This window comes from Sinohyriopsis cumingii, chromosome 2 (genome assembly GCF_028554795.1).
Source record: "Sinohyriopsis cumingii isolate HCF-2022 chromosome 2, ASM2855479v2, whole genome shotgun sequence".
Taxonomy (NCBI): Eukaryota; Metazoa; Mollusca; class Bivalvia; order Unionida; family Unionidae; genus Sinohyriopsis; species Sinohyriopsis cumingii.
The window spans coordinates 69358763-69382165 of NC_142962.1; the positions used below are offsets into that span (position 1 = coordinate 69358763).

Sequence of the window (23403 nt, forward strand, 5' to 3'; positions counted from 1 at the left end):
AGCAGGGCTTATATTCCTAACATTAATCTCATCGGGTAAGTATTCTTGGAGAAACATAATTTACTTAAAAAAGTCTCTCTCCCAGAAATCTGTCAGAAGAATCAGACTAAATTCAGACCTGCCACCTTGAATGGAGTAAAAATCAGGATGCCAAAGGAAGAAAATCGGGATTTGAAGGAAAAAGATTCAGGATCTGTGTTTGTGACCATATATTTACAAAGGAATTAACAAATTAGAAATATATGTGTATTGTTATATGCAGTTTATTTACATTATGACATTTATATAACATTTACATTACATAAAATATGCTATGCACAGGTATGTACATTACATAAACGGATTCCAGGAATTGAAATGAAACAATTGACTGGTGCAAGACAACCCATGAAATGAATGCAAAACTTTAAAGTTTAATCAAAAAGGATTCTCATAATGACCCTTAAATCGGCTTTTTATGTTTGTTACAATGATGATGTTGATTTTTGTGTGTTTGCTCTTTTCAAATGCTTTGGTGTTTTTAGATGCCTTTCAAGATATGTTTAGCTAACGCATGCAATCTTTACATCTGACAGGATCTACATCAAGATTTGGCTTTTACAATAAAGCTCAAAGTTTATCCATTCAGAATTTCTGCATCACTTTTGCTCTCTTTGAAGGAGGTGTGGCCATCATGAATGAAAAGGTGGCAAAATAGCAATCACTTGTGATTCATACAATGCCGATTGATTCTGAATATCAATTTCCGCTTCTGATTCACCTGTCTATCTCTTTATCGATTCCATTTTATTTCACTATCAGATTTAGCTTTCTTGTTGATTTTTTTATAATCTGGAGTTTGGTTAAAAAAATTTGGATTTTGGGATTTTTATTTTAAACATCAGGATGATCCCAGGTAAATCAGGATAAGTGGCAGGTCTGTAAATTTGAAAGCACTGCTATGATGGATTTTCAATTAATTACAAATGATGGTTAAGATATTAAAAGTATTGAAAAAATTCATACAACTGACTAAAAGAATAAACAGAATTTAAGAAATTTGACAGAAGCATTCTGCTGTACTTGGCAAACTTTTATTTAACCAACACGTGGATATTTGACCAATGAGTGATTTGATGCCCATTTGGGCCTCTTGTAATGTTTTTGGTTACATGCCTCACTTTTTACTTATTTTAAATGGAGATGCTCATGTTGTAGTTTCCATATGTGTATTTCATGGCTACAGTTGTCATTTTCTTTGACATTAGAGTATGGCTCACACTACACTTTACAACCAATACCTGGGTTGTAAATAAATTATCAAGAAAGGCTAAAACGTTTCATTTATTTATTCTTCTATTCTACTGTTCCCTTTAAAAGCTTTGTCACATTACAAACAGTAAACATTGTAAAATAAAGATAATAAACATGTACATGAAAATAATAATACAAGGAAAATTAGTACACATGGCCCTTACATATTTTTGTTTGAGTACAAACTTACAATAGAAATCGTACAGTTTGATTTTCATATGCAAATTTAGGTCTTAAGTGATTAGCAAAATATCCAAGATGCCTACCATATGAATTTGCTTATAAGTTCAATTGCACACTGCATAGATCCAGATCTGCTGTTGCATAATGAACCAGAAGATCTGGGTCTGTGCAGTTTGTTAGGAGTAATAAGTAGAACAAACAGCATAGACCCTATCTTAGGGCACATTATGGCAAATCAAGATCTTTATCGTTTGCAGTTGGACTCGACTTATAACCAAGTATATATGGTAATTCTGGTTCTGCCATAATAATGTTTTTTAATTAATACTGATGTTATGTGATTTGGATTTTATCACAGCTTTAACAATTTTTCAGTCATATCACTATGATGCTTGCAGTGTGGCAGTTTATAGTGATAACTAGCACTGGATCATTATGCCGCAGACACGTAGCATGTTGTCCCACCCAGTCACATTATCCTGACACCAGGCCAACCAGTCCTAACACTAACCTCTTAATGCTGAGTGCCAAGTGAGGCAGCTGCATGTACCATTTTTGTAAGTCTTTGGTATGACTTGGCCAAGGATCAAACCCATAACCATCCCCATCTGAGGTGGACGCTCTAATTGATTTGGTTTTTAGTGCAAATAGTAGGTAAACTAGACTGTTTAAATATTTTATTATGAGGTTTGCCAGTTATGATCACGCCTACCTGTGGCACCCATTTTCCAGTGAAGGGGTCAAATGGCTCCTTTAATCTGATAGATTAAACCCCAAATTATGTACAAGTTCATTCCAACAGGTAAAAGGCAAATTTTATTCAATACTCATAAAAGAGCCAAAATTTTGTTTAAAATTCCTGCAATCTAGTCAAATTGATGCCAACATGAAAATATATTTTTGCTTCTCAAATCACAAGTTAAAAGTAGTTCTAGTGTTGTATCCCATGAATAGATGCTATAAATACTTTGTTGGGTACCAATTTTTGTGGATTCTGAAGATGGTTGTTGTCCAGAAATTTTAAGACTCCACAGCAGGCTTCCCTTATCAATACATAAACTTGTGTACTGATAATGATGTCAATTTCAACAAAGTATTAAAATTTATACTTTTGGAAAGAATTTAATGTATTTACACCTAGGTAGAATTATCAGAATGTTTGGAAGAATGGGGTCTTGAGTCGGGGATATCCATGATGTCTGTCTTAATAGCAAGATTTTGATATCAACGAAATAGGACTGATAGTAAATTTAATACCAGATTTTATGTTTTGATGGGTTAAATTAATATTATCATTATCATTTAATTTTTATGTAGTAAAATGGCAGTTATTAATACTCACGAATGTGTGGTTTTCATCACAGATAATATCAAAAATAAATTAAAAGCTATATTAATAATTATATATATATATATATATATATATATATATATATACATACTGTATACACATACATGCACACACACTTTATATTTATACTGAGTACTTCACACAAATTTAGTGATAAAACAATGATCCAACATTGGTTTTGTATGCTTTTCATAATGTTCCAGGACATTTAAACTTGTCATGATTCTACTGACCATAAATCTGCTTGGTATAAGCATGAAAAGGGATCCTTTGATATAAACTGGACAACAAATCGTAATCCTGAGAAATAAAATATGACAGTAGTTTTTACATTTCTTTCAAGTAAAAACAGCTATAAAAACCTTAAGGCTACAACCAGTTTAATTTGTATTAGACAGTTTATTGTATGTTTGTCTGTTGGTTGTAAAAGCAATAAAGATGACCACAAAACAAAATCGAAAAGTGCTTCATGTTCTGCCTCAATGATAAACTGAAAGAATCAGGGATTCAGTTCGATTCTTTTCATAAATCGAATTTATACCATGTGTCAAATATAATTGTGTCTCAAATTAATGGAAAAGGACTACATTCATTTTACAACAGATCAAAATTTGTCCACAAAAAAAATTCAATTCCTATTTCACATCATGTGTCCCCATTGTTTATTATGCTCATTTAGTAGAATCCCCAAAAAAGTTTAGAACTGAGTGCTTTAGCATAATAATAAATATATGAATTTATTTGGATACATTAATTTGACAAATAATCCATATAAATCTATCATGGACTTTTCCATATTGCTAAACACATTACTCTATCTTGTATTTCCATCTGTGATATCAATCTCTGATACATCACTTTCATCTTCCTGATCTGATGTGTATGGTATGGTCACTTTCATTTTCAAAGTTCCAGAACCTGATCCAGCTGGTTGGTATATTTCCTCCTCATTTATAGAACCATAAGTTTCCATGGAGTAAGTGAGACCCAGAGAATTTCTTCCCCCTGTCAGACGGTTAGGGCTAGGATGGTGAAGTTCTGTAGAGCTCCTCAGTGAACTTCTCAGTGAAGCTGCACCCCCTGAGAGCCCTGACTGGCCAAGCTTGCCATTATCTGATGTCTGACTGAATGACTGAGACAAATAACCTGACTGGATGAGAGAATCCAAATTCATCTGATCGGGAGTCATAGCCCTGGACCCATAGGTGATTCCTTCATAACCTGAAATCATTTGAAATTTAGATTGCAAATGTCATCTGTGCAAAACATACACTAAACTGTTATCAGTACAGACCCAGATTTGCCTGATCATGGTCTACACTGTTTGATGTGTTTTACAGGGGTAAGCATGGTATGATGAATATTTGAAAAACAAATATGATGTAGCATAGATATAGTAATCCAACTAATTTAAATTATGCACATATTATCAAGAACATAATTCTTATCTAGTGGCATGAAATTCAAGATGACCGATAAATAATGAACATTACTTTGTGGTATTATGACTACATACCTACATGGGTTTGAAAACTGTGGCTTGGCCTTAGAGTATATCTCTACATGTAATTAGAGCCAGGGTAACCTGGAATTGGACCATGTCACATCATGAGATTGAAGACTGTGTGGCTTGTGCTTTGAGTATAGACTATGTCACATCATGAGGTTGAAGACTGTGTGGCTTGGGCTTTGACAGACTAAATGAAGTGAAAACTGTGGCTTGACTTTAGAGTATGTCTACATGTATTTGAATAAATGTGGACTGGCCTTAGACTATGTGTCTACATGAAGCTGAAGATTGTGTGACTTTGTCTTAGACCATGACCTTGTTTGTACTAGGAGTCTATGTGGCTTAACCTTAGACTATATCCCTACATGTATTTGGAGCTAGTGTGGGATGGCTTTAGACCATGTCCATAAAGGACAATTATTTGGAACCAGTCTGACTTGGCCTTGTAATGAACTGGAAGATAGTGCAGCCTTTAATAAGACTATGTTCCTACATGTAATTGGAGCCAGGGTGATTTGGCCTTATATCATATTCATACATGTACTTAAAGTCAGTATGGCTAGGTCTGAAACCATGTCCCTCCATGTACATGGAGTTAGTGTGACATGGCCTACTTGGAGCCAGCATGGCCTGTCTCCATAGTTATAAAAAGTATTGATTCAAGACTCAGAACCCCACAATTCCAGTCTCTCAATATCACTGAAATTTTGTGTGAATATAGATACATAAATAATAGGATAATGCTCACACTTTCTGGATTTCACTTGGGGCACAGCAAATCAGTGACAATAAAAAATTTCACACTCTGAGCAGGAGTTAAAATTTTGTGTTCTGAATCTTTTGTGACTATGGTGCATTCTCGTTGGCACTACAAGCTAGTAAGGTACAGGATCCTGGGTTCAATTAATTCCATGCTCACTGTTGTTTTGTTCATAAGCAATGTCCTTAACTTCATTTGTTTAAGTAAACCCAGCTGAATGAGTGATAAGCCTTCCAGGGAGATTACTCTTACCATATTTACTCATGTACAATGTGCACTCTGCAAGTGAACAGTGTAGACTAAGATCAGCTGTTGTATGGTGTACTTGCAGATAAACGGCTATGTTTTTCCTTCTATATAAGATTTTGAGCAGACAGCAAACACCCTAATCTACCAGCTCATTGTACACCAACAGGCCATGGTCTATGTTTGCAGATGGATTTATTCATTACATGGGTAAATACCATAGTACCATATAGAACTTGTGGACTTAAGACCCATTAGCAGGCTTGGTAGACTTAAACTTCAATTACTGTTATTTGGCATACCAGAATAGTTTTCTTGAGATTCTCGTAAGTCCTCAGAACTGCTGCGCACTTGAACCAGTCTAGACCCTCTCATCTCTGGTATGCTTCCTGACCGAGTTACCTGTGGAGGTCTCTTCAGGGCTGATTTTACTGCAGCAAAAACAAAGTGTTAATATCCATAAGCATCCAGAATACAAAGACCATTGGAAAGCATAGCAAACACATTTTGTCAATATTACCTAAAACTCAGTACTCTACAAATCATATCAAATTACCTAAAACTCAGTACTCTACAAATCATATCAAATTACCTAAAACTCAGTACTCTACAAATCATATCCAAATACCTAAAACTCAGTACTCTACAAATCATATCCAAATACCTAAAACTCAGTACTCTACAAATCATATCAAATTACCTAAAACTCAGTACTCTACAAATCATATCAAATTACCTAAAACTCAGTACTTGACAAATCATATCAAATTACCTAAAACTCAGTACTCTACAAATCATATCAAATTACCTAAAACTCAGTACTCTACAAATCATATCAAATTACCTAAAACTCAGTACTCTACAAATCATATCAAATTACCTAAAACTCAGTACTTGACAAATCATATCAAATTATCTAAAACTCAGTACTCTACAAATCATATCCAAATACCTAAAACTCAGTACTCTACAAATCATATCAAATTACCTAAAACTCAGTACTCTACAAATCATATCAAATTACCTAAAACTCAGTACTTGACAAATCATATCAAATTATCTAAAACTCAGTACTCTACAAATCATATCAAATTACCTAAAACTCAGTACTCTACAAATCATATCAAATTACCTAAAACTCAGTACTTGACAAATCATATCAAATTATCTAAAACTCAGTACTCTACAAATCATATCCAAATACCTAAAACTCAGTACTCTACAAATCATATCAAATTACCTAAAACTCAGTACTCTACAAATCATATCAAATTACCTAAAACTCAGTACTTGACAAATCATATCAAATTACCTAAAACTCAGTACTCTACAAATCATATCAAATTACCTAAAACTCAGTACTTGACAAATCATATCAAATTATCTAAAACTCAGTACTCTACAAATCATATCCAAATACCTAAAACTCAGTACTATACAAATCATATCAAATTACCTAAAACTCAGTACTCTACAAATCATATCAAATTACCTAAAACTCAGTACTCTACAAATCATATCAAATTACCTAAAACTCAGTACTCTACAAATCATATCCAAATACCTAAAACTCAGTACTCTACAAATCATATCCAAATACCTAAAACTCAGTACTCTACAAATCATATCAAATTACCTAAAATTCAGTACTTGACAAATCATATCAAATTACCTAAAACTCAGTACTCTACAAATCATATCAAATTACCTAAAACTCAGTACTCTACAAATCATATCAAATTACCTAAAACTCAGTACTCTACAAATCATATCAAATTACCTAAAACTCAGTACTTGACAAATCATATCAAATTACCTAAAACTCAGTACTCTACAAATCATATCAAATTACCTAAAACTCAGTACTCTACAAATCATATCAAATTACCTAAAACTCAGTACTTGACAAATCATATCAAATTACCTAAAACTCAGTACTCTACAAATCATATCAAATTACCTAAAACTCAGTACTCTACAAATCATATCAAATTACCTAAAACTCAGTACTTGACAAATCATATCAAATTACCTAAAATTCAGTACTTGACAAATCATATCAAATTACCTAAAATTCAGTACTTGACAAATCATATCAAATTACCTAAAATTCAGTACTTGACAAATCATATCAAATTACCTAAAACTCAGTACTCTACAAATCATATCCAAATACCTAAAACTCAGTACTCTACAAATCATATCAAATTACCTAAAACTCAGTTCTGTACTCGTACTTTTTTCCCATATAAAACTTAGAAAAATATGAACCAAGATGAAAGTGAAGCAGATGACACAAAGTTTATGATTTACATGTACAATATTTTCACTATTTTTATCTGAATGCTGCTGCAATGTACTTTTGTGTCTCTTTACAGTTGCTGCCAAGAGCTATGCACAAGAACCTCTTTTTTGTTGTGCCTGAACTTTTTTTGTGTGGCAAAATACATATTTACTATAAATAAAAAAATACATATAGATAGGTTGATGTTATTTAGAGTGTGGATAAATGGAAGTACGGATGTATACATAAAATGCCACATTGTTGAACTTCTACCAAAGCAAGTTTTACAATATCAACTTACTGCTGCAAGTACCAGTTGATACACATGTTTGGTATGACAGGTGGTTACAATGTATATTTACATAAAATGAAAATTACTTATATTATACAAATATAATCCATGAATTACAAATTTTGCATTAGGAGCAGAGGAAAAAGGTGCAAATCACTCAGTATCAACACAATGAAAAATTAATTTTACTAACCAGGAGAGGCTCTTCCTCCAGCTGAAACAGTAATGCTCCGACCCTGGAACTGACGTCCACCTGGTGTCACTCTTCCAGTAGGAGTCTTTCTCCCTGTGTCACTTTCTGGGATCTCTATATCCTCCTGAGGCATGTCTCCATCCAGAATGGTGGAATCCCTTAGAGGTCTCTCATACTTGGCCAGTTGTCTGTTGGCTAGAATAGAAAAGGTTCCAGTGAAAACAGCCTGTAATGATGCACCTTTAGAAATAGGATACCCATTAATAATTTTGGAAATTGACCCTGTCATAAAACAGTATCTCTTGAATTCTTACAAAAATTAAATTGACTTCATGGCTATGGGTGGCATCTGTTAATTAAATAATGACATAACGGGGATTCCATTAGACTGAAAAGAGCAAAGAGGGCAAATTTACTATAAACATTAATTTCAACTCTTTATGACTTCAACATCTTTTTATCCAATCTGCATGAAATGTTCAAATATATTTTGTTTGCTTCAATTTATGGGATGTATTTAAAACTGAATGATGCTTATTTGAATGAGATCATATGATAATTACATTCTTTGTTCTTCCCATTAAGTAAAATGAACAGGGACAGGAAACTTCTTATCTATCCCACTACACATCTCTTTCTTTTTGATATGCAATACTTAGCATTCAAGGTAAGTGCAGGAATTTCAGTACTTTCCAAGGCAAAGCAGCTCAATTATTAAACCTTACTTTGTAAACCACATAGCATTACATCATCAAAAACAGAAAAAATAAAATCACCATTTTATTTGCAAAAGATACGACAATGCATTAGTGTACTTTTCTTGAATCTTTTTAGCAATTTTGTTCTAAAATGATAGGTGGAAGAGATTACATAATTTTGCTCTTCATCAACTTTATGGCTCTTTGTAAACTACAACTTCCATATGTGTGATACATACACAGAACTATGTGTTGTGTTCTGAGTGGATTTGATATAGTGTAGGAATATGCTGATGCCATCAGGCCAAGATGTATCCATCCAGCCATGATGGTGATAATCAGGTTAAAATTTAAAACTGATGAATGAAATGACTAAGCTTCATGCATTTTTTATATCTTGATGCTATTCATTTTTGAAATTGGAAAGTGGGTTACAAACAAACAGGAGGGTAATTGGATTCTATACACTTCCAACCTATGTAAGTAAACCTGGGATTTACACCTTAATGGCATAGTTAGTAACACTAGCTATTTCTTTGATCTCAGGAATGAAAAGACTATTGGGGATCTCATTTGCATAACAAAACAGAATGGATGATAACTGTGAGATCAGTGGGGTTTCCAGTCCCCTTAGGATGTTAGTCTAGGTTTTCTGAGGGATTGCTTGTTCACTTGTTTGCTGCAAATATGTTTTGAGTCTTTACTGACCATTAAGGATATGTCAATATGAGTAAATCCTGATTTTTGTTAATATGACAAGGAACATATGTACATGTATATATGTAAATACAGAGGCCCCCTCAGACTTCATCAATGCGAAAGACATCTGCAGATAAAAATCTGAATTGTCCTGATTTCAACTGAGACTAACTTTTATAAAAGTCAATCAATATATTTGATAGATATGTCAATTATATCTAATCAGTCACAAAGCAAACAAAATCCAAACAATGTGAGTGATCAGGAAATAATGTACACATCAATAAATACCCAATCATGATCATTAATCCTTATTAAGTCTAAGTTTCTTCTTTTCTGTCATCATATTAGCTGATTTCATCGATAAAGTATTTACTTTTTTGTAGCTCATAGTTTTCTTTCATTACCTTCTTCACTGTGCCAGAATACATAGTCCCATCTTTGCTAGCTAAGTCGTCGACTTGTATAGTATTATAGGGTAGAAAGTCAGTGCGGGTCATGGCATTGGTATAGTCATCTTCAAAAATAATTGTTGGACGTGGTTTAAACCAGGCTATATACCTTTATTTAACATCACACATGTGTTATGTCATGTGCAGATTCAGCATTAGTTGTTTTTATTTTCTATGCATTTCAATCTTTCATTGTGTCCGATTTTATCCCATGCTCATCATATGACCCTGACCTTTCATAACAGCTGGTGGAACATACTGTTACACAAAATCAAATAATTTCTGAAGATTGGCTTGTAAAGCCTGCCATATGTTTTCTTTGGCAAAAGCAGTGGGTCAAGGAGTGCAGAAATGACTGTCATTGCACTGTTTTAACTTCTAATGGATGATTTTAGTCAGGGGGTTGCAAATTTTTATCAGAAATCATGGGTGTTGGTGGGAGGCTTATTTGTTATTGATAAAGCTCCACATATGACCTGGAAACAGGCAACCTGAAGTAGTTGCCAAATTTACCAATGTATAAAAAAATCCAGATCAATATGACATGACTGGCTCTATCCAATCAGATTGCATAAAACTCTGCCAATTCATAAAAACTGGAATTATTGTTGTCTATTACCTGAGTATTGTAAGGTTTTTTTTTGTTCTTACTATTAGTTAATAAGAGGCACCATATGGGAATTACCATCAAAAGACACCCTTGTTGGTGATTCCCTCCTTCTCTGTGGTTCTGGAAATCTCTCTGGGTACCTTATCTGCTCCCTGCTTTTCCTTGGATCCCCCCCAAAAATCTCTCCTTCACTCCTCACTGTGCCATGGAGAGTTACCTCCCCGATACTTTTCCCAGACGCTTTCAGCAATTGCTGTACTCGAATGGGTGACATCTCATATTGACCATACACAACTGGTTGATACTGTGACTGATGATGCAGTTTTGCCAGCAGGTTCAGGATGGGATCATCCTCAGGGGCAACTGGAGTTCTGTAGATGAACTCCCCATCACTTCTGTCCATCTCTGCTGGTTCCTCCTTTATACAAAAAGTTATATCCAAATGTTTTACTTTAAAATTCTAAACTAAATTCTTGCCAAAACATTCAAGCATTACACTAGTTACATATCCTAAAAAATCCACATAATCAGGACTTTGGGAAATGAATGACAGTGCACTGAAAATTATGCTCTATTCTTAAAGTACTAATCATGGTTCCAGAACATCTGGGTGTTAATACCATTCTCTTCTGGTCATAAGCATTTAAAAGTCAGGCCAAAGTGCTTGATGATTATTATTTGTGCACTCTAACTTTTCATTACATATGAAATTTATGAAATTCATTCAGTGATATAATATTAAATAGGGCAACATCAGGGATATTTGACTCGTGGCTAGTTTTTATCGTGTGTTTACTTTTCCTCAAGCTATTACAAATCGATTCAACATATTATGAAATATACCAAATCTTGGAATGTTGATTGTTTTTAATAAGAACACATTTTTGAATATTCCAGCAACAACATAATTTTTTTTGCAGGTGCTACTACTTCATGTATGTGATAGTCTAATTCTATAACACATAAAACATCACTCAGATATTAAAACTGTGAAATAGCTGCTTAGCAAAATAACAGGAATCCACCTAGGGGTAAGATCATATGATTGGGGTTGAATTCTGATGAATGCAATTTCACTAGTTTTGGACCGGTGCAGCCCTAGTAGAGCAAACACTCTAAAATGATAACTTTTTAAACATAATATAATGTATTTCTTATTCCCGCCTATGACTACAGTGTTATGAATAAACGTATGTTTTCATGCTAGTGTTTCTTAAACATAACATGCTTTTTAAAAAAAACTATTTCAGGTTTATTGTGAGTACAGCTAAACAGTGCTTACGTCATATTTCCAACATCCCTGAAGAGCCAAATCAGTTATATTTTAAAAATTGTTTGGCTTGTTGAATTTCACATTCTCTGGTCACATTTGGAGTCTTTACTGTGTTTATTCAGTTTAGTCCTGAAAACAGTCCAAGATTAAAACAAGGCCCTAACATTTCTGGTAAATGTGTAACTGCTATCAATCAGTAAAGGATATGAACAATAAATATCAGCTTGAAATCTGGATATTCTATTATCCTTTACTGTATATACTTGGCAGTATGTAAATCAAGTCCAACTACAAACAACATCAACGAAGATCCAAGTTTTTATTGTTTGTTCTACTGATTACTCCTAATAAGCTGCATAAACCCAGATCTGTCAGTACATTATGCACTGGGAGATCTGTGTCTTTTCAGTTTGAAGTTGGACCTAACTTATAAGCAAGTGTGTGTATGTGATTTGGATTTTCAATGTAGGTTTAACAATTTTTCAGTCATATCACTACAGTGTCTGCAGTGTGATAGTTTATAGTGATGTCTAGTACTGGGGCAATACCCCATAGACATGTAGCATGATGTTCCACCCAGTAACATTATCCTGACACCAGGCTGACAGGTTCTAATACTAACCTCTTAATGCTGAGTGCCAAGCGAGGTAGCTGTCAGTACCATTTTTGTAAATCTTTGATATGACTCGATTGGGGATCAAACCCATGACCTCCCACATCCAAGGCAGCTGCTCTAACTACTAGGCCACCAGAGTGGTCCTTATAAGCAAGTACACATAGTAACTAGTCAACAACTCCTAACATTACCTTACCATTTAACTTCTATCATAATTGTAATATCAAATGGACACTCTTGAATCAAAACCTCAATATTTGTAATGAATAATAACAGATAGATTGCTCTGCCTCTGTACCAAAAGATCAAGGTCCTCTGTATCCTTTAATGTGCTGGCTGTGCTGGCATCCACTTTGTGTCTGGTTGTCTGTGCCATCAGCCTCTGGCGTGCAACTGAAATGCAACAAGCACATGATTTATTCAATTAAAGATATTGTGAGACCTGTCTGCAAATGACATTCAAAGACCAAAACATTTTATCTCTTGTCCACAGGTGTCCATTATGTAAGTAAACTACTGTATTTGCTAGCCTATAAATTGATGAAGAGTATAAGTCGAATAAGCAGATTTGGCAAATTTTCCATCCTTTATCCATATATAAGTCAATGGTGAGAATAAGATGAGGCCAGATCAACACCTCAGCTTCATCTTGTTCATTTGGTAACACACAGCATCACAAATTTTATCCTATCTGTAACTCAGTAACCTTTCAGGTCAGGATCATTAAATGTAACTAAAAGTACCTAATTGGCTTCACAAGATGTATTTTAAATGTATTATGTACTTTTAGCTACATTTAATGATGCTGACATAAAAACTTATTGAGTTACAAATCAGATAAAATTCGCAATGCTGTGTGGAACTAAACTATAGTAACTGACAGTTTCATAAATATTAAAGGTATCACTCTGATGCTATTTCAGATTACCAGGAAATTGCATCGTTAATGGTAAAATGCTTTTCTTAAGAGAGATACACAGAGAGAGGCATCTGTATTCCACTGTATTTTTCTTCTTGCACCTTATGATCAAAATAAAATATCATCACCTGATATGAGAGAGAGAGAGATTTCAGCTCTTCGGTTTTTTTGGTACCTTACTGCCCATTTAACTGAAGCTTTTGTTAAAGTATGATTTATAAATTAAACAGTAAATGTAAACTATGAAAATATATACCGTAATCCTTCAGAGTTTAAATATTCACAATATTTATATCCATATAAACTCCTTTAGGTTTAAATCCCAAGAATGGCTATTTCACATGCTAATTTTCTTTGCAAGTTTAATGACCACCCATTCCCAACAAATAAGATTGTTTTGTTTTTTAAAGTGCATGTACAATTCCAGTAGTTAGATGGCAATTGTTTTTTATCTTTGCTCATGCTAGATGTTGCGAAGAGTTCTATCGTCAAGTTCAAAAGATGGTTCAGAAATTTACATGAGTACCCCCCAACGGTGGGGGGGGCCTCGAGTGGCCGAATGGTCTAAAGTGCTCACCATTATGGATCACTGCCATCTCACCTCTGTCTGCATGGGTTCGAGTCTCGGATTCGGCCAATGTGGGTATGTGAGAAAGCTTGCCAGTAGCGTCTCGAGGGTCGGTGGTTCTTTCTGGGGATTTCCCGGTTTCTTCCTCCACCATTAATACTGGCCACCATGTATAGCTTATCATGTGCTGAAAAATGGCGTTAAACCCTAAAACAACAACCCCCCAGCATTTCCTTTCACTATATGGTACATTTTCATAATACCCTATGGGTAGCCTCATTTCCCTATTGGTAGCCTCACTAATCTGATCTGATCTGCCAAATCTTAACCTCAGACAAGAGTTAGCTTGGAAAACCTGACTACAGCTGTAGCAAATTTAATTAGCATGTAAATATCACTACAAAGCCATGTCCTTCTTGGACAATGGAAGTACAGCTGTACCAATGTCACTTTTTGCCGATTATGCTGATACTGCATATAGCCGATAATTAAAATTGCCAATACTGATTATGAGACCGATCATTTCAAGAAACCGCCTGTTCTACAGTTAGTGAAAGCACTAGCATTTGACTGACAAGTAAACCATGCCCTATTTTTGTTATAACTAACAATGCCTAAAATGAGTGCGGTATTATGTTAACAGTTCAAATGTGGTCTCAAGCTATCATACATGTGATAACTATTTCCCACATTTTATAACCCACCTTATTTCTTATTGTTAACTCATATATGCAAATAAAACTCTCTACTAAATAACATATTTATTCCAAATTAGTTTTTTGGGGGCACATATGCTCTGTGATATGTTTCTCCATTCCTTTTTTTAATTTAATGATGGTAATCAATGCTTATATATATATACGGTAGAGTAATGCCAGGTCACGTTGACTCGTGTAAGTTTCATTGGTGGGAATGGAGATCATAATTTGCTTGTCGAGAAAAAATCTACAGCATTCAGTGATCATTCCTGGGATTTATGAAGCAGTTCACTAACAAGCAAAGCATGTAAAGCGCGGCAAAAATAAACTTCTGAACTCCTGGTTGACAGAGATGTACTTTGTGAAGCTAGCCATGAAAGGCGTGGGGGGTGGGGCATTTAATTCCTGAATGTGTGAAATCGACAGTCACATTATATGTCACTTATCTTATATTGCAAAGTACGATCATAGGGTTTTAGTATTAAAATGTCATTATGTAAATAAAGTTTCTTATAAAACTATTATTTGCAAAATAATATACATAATATAGATTTACTTAATGCCTGATGTTTCTATTAAAAAAAGAGAGACTGTAGGAAAGTAGATATGTTACATTGATAATGCATTTATTTCAGGTGACAACAGTTAGACCTATGCACTAACGGTGATGCGCAATGCAAAGACCATGGAAGTAGTGCAAAACAGTCATGTAATGATTTATTTTGTAATATTATGGCTGTATTGCTTGTTGTCAATAAAGTAATAACTATCTCATCTTTTTTCAATTTTCATTGCCTATTACATTAATAGTCTTGGAAAAATATTCACTACTTGTTCTGGCAACATTTTTTGAAAATTGGCAACAAAATATTGAGATTGGCGATTTTTTTTGTGACAATGTTTTAAAAGCCAGGACCATCCCTGTAATGTGTATGCTGGAAGTTCAACAGCCACACGAGGCCTCATTGGCTGGTTGGCTGCTGTGATTGGGATGAGTGCATGCATGGTACTGATAATTAGTTGTGAGCAGACTCCCAGTGGTAGTTTACAGAAAGCATGTGAAAAAGTATTTACTTTTAAGAATATAGTCTTTCAGTTAACCCCCAATCAAATGTTTATTCCTTAATTTCCACTATTTAATTCCGATTTAAAATTCAAGCCATGTCAAGATGAATTTTATGATTAAATTTATATTCTGGAAATTTGTTTACATCGGTACCAATTATTTCTGCTGATACTGATTATACCGATTGTTCCAATAATCTGTCCGATTATGAGTATGGCCGATTAATCGGTACAGCTTTAAATGGAAGTGATAACTAAAACTAAAAGTAATTGCTGACCCAGTGGTAATCATTGATATTGGAATCCAGTACTGCACAGTCATCAGGTAAGTAAACTATACATATTACAGTCATCAAGACATTTCTCTCGTCTCTCTCTTAATATGGTATAATTGGTATTTGATCGTGAGGTGCAAGAAGAAAAATGTGATGGAATATCTGTCTTTGTCATGGTTATTCATCTTCTAACTTGTAAATGCAAATGCACATGTATGTAATAAATTTTAACAATGTATATTACTAATGCATGTTGCTTTAGCATAATTATATCCGATGTACATTAATTTTTAATACTAACAATCACATAATTATAAAATCATTCTTAATGTGGCATCCTATATTTTTTCATCCATGATCTCTTCTCCAAAATGAAATATTTTTTACACATAATTTTGCGTACTTATTGGAGATTTTTTCCCATACAAAAAATTATGTGACATACAATAAATGATCTGGATGACAATCCGTATATAAATAAATGACAAAGCTAAGATTTTCTGGTCAGAAAGTATCGTCTTATAGGCATGCAAATATGGTAAGGAGAATAGGTTGTCGATTATATGTAGGTCTATGCTAATGCATATATCACTGTCCACATTTTTTAATGGAAGGTAATGTATCTGTTTTAATCCTTTGGTATTCTTGATTCTTTTCCACTGCGGTCTCAAAATTTAGTTCATCTATGCTACTGTATATTGGATTCATATGGAGTATTCCTAAACACTGCCAAATTAAAATCTAACCTAAATTTCTGGGGCGGATACAGGTTTTTTAAGGAGCTGTTTGAAAATAGTAAAATTTTCCCATTTTTAAGTGAAGAGTGTATTACTTTGATGTCCAGTACATGTTGGGTTACTTTATGCTTAATTACAATGGTTTCACTGCATACAAAAATAATATGGCATGTATGCACAATCTAACCACATTTACACAGCTGCCTCTGTGCAATCAGACAAAATGGCATCCCAAGACTGGTGATAGCTTAATACAGGTTCATGTTCTACAATCTTGATTTTTGCAAACTTAAGAAAGTGTGTCTGTTTAAAGGGGAAGTTAGGGGTTTACTATTGTATAGTTAATACCTTGATAAATAATAGTCCTTATTTTTTTTCACAACCTGTAGACAGGTATACAAGGATTTTTATTTACCTGAAGATGTCAAAATATCAGGTAATAAGCCAGGTCATATTCTGTAAAGAGGATGGTTGAACAATGACATCTTGCTGGCACTTTCTGTTCTCACATAGGCAGTTACAACAATTCAAGTTTAAATTTGATTATACTGTATATACTCGCTTACAAGACTAGTCCAACTGCAAACTAAGCGAGTACATATAGTAGGTTCAGCACCTTTGTACATTCATGGCATGTATAACAGAGAGAGAGAGAGAGAGAGACACTATATGCAAATTTGCATGACAGACATAGAACAGTGTTTACTTAGTTACGTGGTGATGAAGACCTATGAGTGTTGATGCAGTCTAATTGTTGGCAATGTTGACAATGTTTGTTCTAATTTCTTCTTTACAATGCTTTACAATGCTTTTTTATTGATTAATGTGAAGAACAAAAGACTTTATCCATGAACCCTAATCAGGAAAGTTTTCAGAGCTTTGTTGATAATAAATCCATAAGGGGGTTCAGAACTTTTTGCTTAAAAGATGTGCATTCACAAGGTACTCAATCACTTCTTGATGATTATCTTTTCTAAATCTCTAATGTAATGAAGTTAGAAAGTTACTATTTAAATCTGATTCAGTATTTTAACATGTTACAAAATTAGATAACTCGCTATGTCACATACAGTTATGGACAACTGCATATCTGATACTAGGCATTGCATGGGGAGGCTATTAAAACAATTTCTAACACATGCATTAGCAGGGGAAAAAAACATACTGTAGTCAATTATTTTAGCTGATATCCCTTTTACTGGTGAAGTAAAAGTTGTCATATGATTTTAAAAGCACAATTAGCAACATCCCCAATAAAAAACTGAACATTATTATTATGTCTCCAACTTCCTCTTTAGAAAGGTGACTACTATATAGAGGTGATCTTTCAGTTAGGTCTGATGAAAGATTTTCATATTTTATGAAGATTATACCTTCCGTTAAGTTCAAAAAAGAAAAAGAAACAATGCACTACTACAAAACTTTAAGAAAGGGACAGATTATACAAGCCTTGAAAGGACTGATGTTTAATGACTAAAAAGAATGTGTATGAAGTCAAAAGAAATTTGTTTCATTCCTCATTTTATTCTTTTAACTACTCAGTATTGAAAATATCTAAAATATTCTTGAGAAAAAAACATACCAAAGTAATTTTTTTTAAATATTTTTTTATATGTTTGAGTTACATATTCACAAGTACAAAAATCTCTGTAATCTTCCTAAATCATTAACTTGATAACATGGATAGAAGATCATGAGAGTTGCCTTTGCTTGGAAAACCATAATTAATATTTTTTAAAACAACAAGTTAAGAACTGACATCATCAAAGGTATTTTTCAGATAAATGTATATCCACAAACTGTTTGTACTTTTACCCTCACAAGCCAATACTGATAAAAACCTAAGTAATGATGTTTCACCTTGAAATCAATGACAGAGTGTTGACTGGCAACTTGTTTATTGAAAAACCACTAAAACAAGGTCTGGTCAAAATTCATTTGTATATGTACAAGTTGTTTAGATGGCCATTATGGCTGTTAGGTCATCAGCCTTTATAATAATAATAATAATAATAATAATAATAATGAGAGCTTTGTACAGTGCCTAATCTTTAGAAGCTCTAAGCACTTTACAACATTAGACAACACCTATAACATAAAAAACATATAATATGATAACAAATACAAACACCATGAAATTAGAAAACATAAAAAAATATGCTGAGAATATTTAAGTTAGGAAACATTATTAGGTCTTTAAGTTTGTTCTTGCAATCAAAATAAGTGAGTTTTGAGAGCAATCTTGAATGGGATCACTGTGTCTTTGTGTCTAAATTCAATGGGCAATTCATTCCACATTGCTGGGCCCTGGTATGCAAAAGAATGCTGTCCATATGACTTTGTTTTCATAGTGGGAATAATGAGTATACGATTGTCAGAAGAGAAGCATTAAGTAGCTTGCTGGTGTGTACACATGGGTGAGGTCGGATAGGTATGTTGGACAAGAGTCCGATAGTGAAACGTAGCACAGAGAACAAATTTTGTGTTTGATTCTGGATCAAATGGATACCCAGTGTAGGGTACAGAGCAGTGGGGAGATTGTGGTACTCCAAGTATGATCCGAGCAGCTTTGTTTTGAACTTTTTGAAGTTTCTGGAGCAGATATTGAGATGAAACAGACAGAATTGAGTTACAATAGTCCAGTCTTGAAAGTGCTAATGAACACACAGGTGTTTTAATGGCATCAACTGAAAGATATTTGCGAATAGAGCTGATGCGTCTCAGCTCAAGATATGCAGCCTTGCATATGTTCATGACATGCTGGTGCGATTTGAAAGTACTGTCCAGAGTAACACCTTGGTTTCGTACTGATTGTGTGAATTTAATGTTGGTGTTGCTGATATTTATTGTTTGATGTAAAGGATGTGAATGAGAAAGTCTTTGTGTTGTGATCAGAATGGCCTCAGTTTTATCATCATTCATCTGCAGCTTGTTACATGTCATCCATGATTTCACATCAGAAATGCACCTCTCTACACCTTGGATAGTAGCATCAACTTCAGTTGGGTGGCTAGATTTGTATATTTGGGTGTCATCAGCATACAATTGGTGAGACACTGGATGATGATCTATGATACTTGAGAACAATCGAGTGTACAGAATGAAGAGAACAGGTCCAAGAACAAACCCTTGTGGAACACCACAACATAGATCAACTGGGCTGGAGTGTATTCCATTTGCAGATACAATTTGTGTCCTGTTAACCAAGTAGGACTTGAACCGCAGTAAGGCTGTATCATGAATGCCAAATACATGCTGGAGACGGTGAAGTAATATATCATGGTCTATTGTGTCAAATGCTACAGACAAATCAAGGAGGGTGAGGACTGTAATCTTTCCGCTATCCAACGCAGACAGAATGTCATTAACTACTTTTAGAAGAGTAGTTTCAGTACTGTGGCAAGGGCGAAATGCAGACTGTACACTGCTAAAAAGACTGTTTGAAATCAGATGAGATACAGCTGGGACAGAACAACCTTTTCTAAGATATTTGATATGAATGGGAGATTAGAAACTGGGTGGTAGTTCTTTAAATCGTTATGGTCTAGTGTTGGTTTCTTCAGCAGAGGCTTTACAATGGCAGTTTTGAAAAATGATGGGAATTCCCTGGATGAGAGAAAGGTATTAATAACATCAGTTAGTGAAGGCAATACTGGATCTAAGCACTCAAGCATCATTACATAGGTTTTTAAGACTCAGGACTAGCTACCTAATGTCATGGTCTTTAAGTGAAAATCCAATATAGATACAAAACATTTATTCAGGAGAAGTAGCCACTGAAAATTTTTTCAAGATGTTAGATTGGCATCATTTTAATACAGAACCAATGACATATTGCAATAACAACATTTTCAAGCTGGTTCATGTGCAGTTATCGCAGGAAGTCATATTGGCACAATTTTCAATAAGGACCAACCATTTATTGCAAAAAGTTGTTAGTGAAAACCCCGTGTCAATACGATTATCTATTCAGGAGCAAAAGTGACAAGATCTTTAAGAAGCAGCCATTCTTTGCAGATAAATCAAAACCATTTTCATTTTTGTTAACCTAGGTATGAAATGTTTCAGTGGAAACCCTATGCCAAAAAAACAAACACCCAAGAAGAAGAAGCAATAACAAGATTTTCAAGATGGCCTCCACTGCAGCCATTATTGTCAGATAAGCACAGATTTAAAACATGAGGTGAAAACCCAATGTTGATATGACCATCTGTTCAAATGGAATAGCAATAACATGATTTTTAAGATGGCCATCTTGATGGTTTTATCAGAGGTTAGTCAGAACATCAAATGTCGACCAGAAGATTTTAAACTGACAGTCCGATTGTCTTCAGTTTCATTTAAGAACATAACACAATATTATCAAAAGCCCTAAAACCCCATTTTGATTCCACCATCTATTTAAAAGGAGTAGGAAGATTTTCAAGATAGTTGTTGGAAGTTGGATTTGGCAATGTATCAAGCAAAGTCTTTGAATGAAAACCTCACATCAATAAGGCTATCTATTCAAAAGGATTAGTGAAAAAAAGATTGTCAGGATGTCCACCATGTTTGCCAAAATTGGTGGTCAGACTTGCACCATTTACACTAATTTTTATCCATATATCAGACAAAATATTTTAGTGAAACTTGATATAACTGTGTGTGTTCTGGAGAAATAGCAATAATAAGATTTTCTAAATGGCATCCATGATGGATGCCATTTTTTATTTAGGACCATCACTAAGAGTCTATGAGTGAAAATTTCATGTCAATTCGACCATACATTCTGGATCTTTAACATGATCATCATGGCAACCACTCATACAATTTTCGAGATGGGTGTCATGGCTGTCTTAGAGAGTCTATCTTCATTTAGGACAAACTATACCTCATTAGGAAACTTTTTTGCTAAGTTTCTTTCCTTTAGGTAATTTAGGAGGAGTTGTAATAGAATCTTTTGCTGATGGACAAACACCAGATACCACATGACATGGCCATTGCAGATGTTCTTTTGGTTTGTGACCAGTAGGGTTAATTATGGGTAAATAAGGGTAAAATATGAGTCATTCTCTATACATTTTTGGAATAGTAACTTTGTGATGAAGATTCTGATATTAAGAAAAAAGAGCTTCGGCCAAAGAAATCCTCTATGAATACTCAAGATTTTTAGGCAGGCCATGGAGGAAATTAAAAAAGCAAATAGAAAAAATTGTATAGACAATTCATGTATTTGATAAGCTTTCTCTGAGGTCTAACATTCCATAAGGAAATTAACAGTGTTATGGTATAATTGTTTCCCTAAAAGAATCAGTAAGCCTGGGATGCCTTAAAAAGATAGTCTGTCCTACCAGTGTCCTCCATCAGGCACATTAATGACAGTTAAAAGTGGACTCAAGAAACTTTGTAACCCCTTGTTTAAAACTTACTTTCATCAATCTGGAATTCAGCCACCTCTCCCTCACTCTTATCCAGGAACCATTGTCCCTCAGAGATGATTTCATTGATTGTGTCTGATTGGGTGGACTCTGTTATGCTTTCTGATTCTGTTGGTGGAGAACTGGACCGGGCTTTAGGCAGGGGTTCAGCTGGTGGAGGGAGTGGTTTTTCTGCCTCAGTTTGTTGTATTATTGGCATCTCATCTCTAGTGAATGCCCTAAACTCCCTAGAAATTAATAATGGAGAGAATAAATACTGCGAATGTGATAGTTTTAAGATACTCCCACTGAGGTATTACAAGTTATGGTCAACAGGACTGTGACCCATCAGATGAACATTATGCCAGTTTAAGTTATAATGCTGAATTGTCAAACAGGGTCATACCATTAACTGTTGACAATTTAAAACAATATTCTAATGTTATTTTATAAAATAAACAGTTAAGAACTGGTAAGTGGGTTGTTAATACAAAAATAGTGAGATTTATACTCCCATGTCATTTGTGCTATTTTGATAACTGCAAACCTCTGTTTTAAGAAGGGTTCCATGGAATTTAGTGTCCTGCATGAGAACAATGCTAGGATGTATACAATACTCCTCATGGTGGGTTATCTCCACTTGAGAGGATAATACCATTGCCATAATGCTGTAAAATTCATGGAAAAATGTCACCTCAAGAAAACCAGTCTTTGACAACTTACGGTACTTACCAATAATTCAGACTGGATTTACTGTCCTTGAATCAAAATTTGAAGATTTTTGACATTAACTCAGAGCAAAAACTTCAGGATTTGTTGCTTTCAGTGATGGAATACAATGCTGATGCTATTATAAGGTTGTACATGAGCAGACAAAATACACCAATGAGATCACAATGCAATGGGTCTGAGCCACCAAATTTAATCTGGTACTTTTATCCTTGATCATGATGAGACTTCAATGTACTGGTATGCATAGAGAACAACAGTAGTAACCAGTCAAGCTTCTCATCTACTTATGTGCAGAGACAATGAACTAAGTCTTTTATAAAAAAGGGGTCAAAACATCATTATGACAGCACTATACCCTGGAAGAGCAGGAACTATGAGGAACATGGGATGTATACCTTACCCCTACCCCCATATGTAACTTGTAAAAGCTTCACATAAAATCCTTTGGTTAATGCTGTTGACATCGCAACCTGACAAGTAAAAAAAAAATATTTCTCACCTGTATTATGCAGGCAAAACAATAAAGATCACCTTAATTTATGTACTGATACGT

At 34.3% G+C, this 23403-nt stretch overlaps 1 protein-coding gene across 1 annotated transcript in view; it reads right to left on the reverse strand.

Annotated features, from left to right (window-relative positions):
- Positions 1–247: 247 nt before the first annotated feature.
- LOC149805113 (uncharacterized) overlaps positions 248–23403 on the reverse strand; it is a 309737-nt gene continuing 286581 nt past the window's right edge. Inside the window, exons 26-31 of the mRNA XM_089933619.1 lie at positions 22131–22366; positions 12759–12853; positions 10647–10989; positions 8113–8307; positions 5646–5774; positions 248–4048 (exon numbers count right to left, since the gene is read on the reverse strand). Of these exons, the coding sequence (XP_089789745.1) occupies positions 3642–4048; positions 5646–5774; positions 8113–8307; positions 10647–10989; positions 12759–12853; positions 22131–22366 (1405 nt within the window). The 3' untranslated portion in view covers positions 248–3641. The remainder of the gene's footprint in view (positions 4049–5645; positions 5775–8112; positions 8308–10646; positions 10990–12758; positions 12854–22130; positions 22367–23403) is intronic.